At 26.4% G+C, this 868-nt stretch overlaps 1 protein-coding gene across 4 annotated transcripts in view; it reads left to right on the forward strand.

Moving 5' to 3' along the window:
• The first annotated feature begins 241 nt into the window (after nt 1–241).
• LOC122272142 (uncharacterized) overlaps nt 242–868 on the forward strand; it is a 21,639-nt gene continuing 21,012 nt past the window's right edge. For 2 of the 4 annotated variants that reach the window (XM_043055386.2, XM_043055381.2), the window contains exon 1: nt 242–433. In XM_043055386.2, coding sequence (XP_042911320.1) covers nt 403–433 — 31 coding nt within the window. In that variant the 5' untranslated portion in view covers nt 242–402. The remainder of the gene's footprint in view (nt 434–868) is intronic. The other 2 variants (XM_043055387.2, XM_043055383.2) reach the window with 2 other exon arrangements.

Raw genomic sequence — 868 nt, forward strand, 5'->3', positions numbered from 1 at the left:
AGTTTAATTACTTTACTATTTTTCTCGTGCTTAATTTGCAAAAAAAAAATTTTTTTTCCACAGTCAAATAATAATTAATTTTCTGACAATATGCCATGAAAAGATTTTCCCCAGGCCCTCTTCTCAAAAGTATTCAGGATGAATGTCATTTTACCAGTAAGTATTGTTGTTTTGGAATTCTGCAATAGAAAAAGTAGATAAGAAACCATTCCTTTGATAGTTAGTAAGGTGTGGTTATTCAAGGAAGTCAACAATTCATATCGGACATTGATGAATGGGCAACATATGCACTTAAGAATGAACTGCTCTGAAATGTACGGGGGTCAATCTTATGAGTTCAAGGATGCCCAAGAAAAGAAATATAGTTTAGTGTATTCAGAGTAGGTGTTTAAAACTGTAAGTATGGAAAGTTATGGTAGTGGAAATGATAATGGTAAGTACTTATAACCATTCTATATATAGTTAACTGAATTATAATAAAATACTTATAAATAATTTTTAATGTGAAGATTTATTTTCCGTAATAAAATTTACTGAATTGTTTTTTGCGAATTAGATAAGTATTTCCTTATGAACTTTTGAAAAAGAGCTTTTTTCGATTTTTTTTCCATATAAATCTGAGATGTTGTTTCTCTCTTATATATATATATATAAATAGGAAGTAAATAAAAAATTTCCGAAATAAAAACTCATTACATGTGTGTTTAAATATAATAGTATTACATATAGACTCGTGCAAAGCATGTCATTATTAAAACACTACAATGAATCTAATAATTTTTTCTAACTATTATAATATACTAATATTATACCTGATATGATAAATATTCTATATTTATTGTCTAATTAATCCTATCGTAAAACAAGG

This window comes from Parasteatoda tepidariorum, chromosome 5, assembly GCF_043381705.1.
Source record: "Parasteatoda tepidariorum isolate YZ-2023 chromosome 5, CAS_Ptep_4.0, whole genome shotgun sequence".
NCBI classification, from domain to species: domain Eukaryota; kingdom Metazoa; phylum Arthropoda; class Arachnida; order Araneae; family Theridiidae; genus Parasteatoda; species Parasteatoda tepidariorum.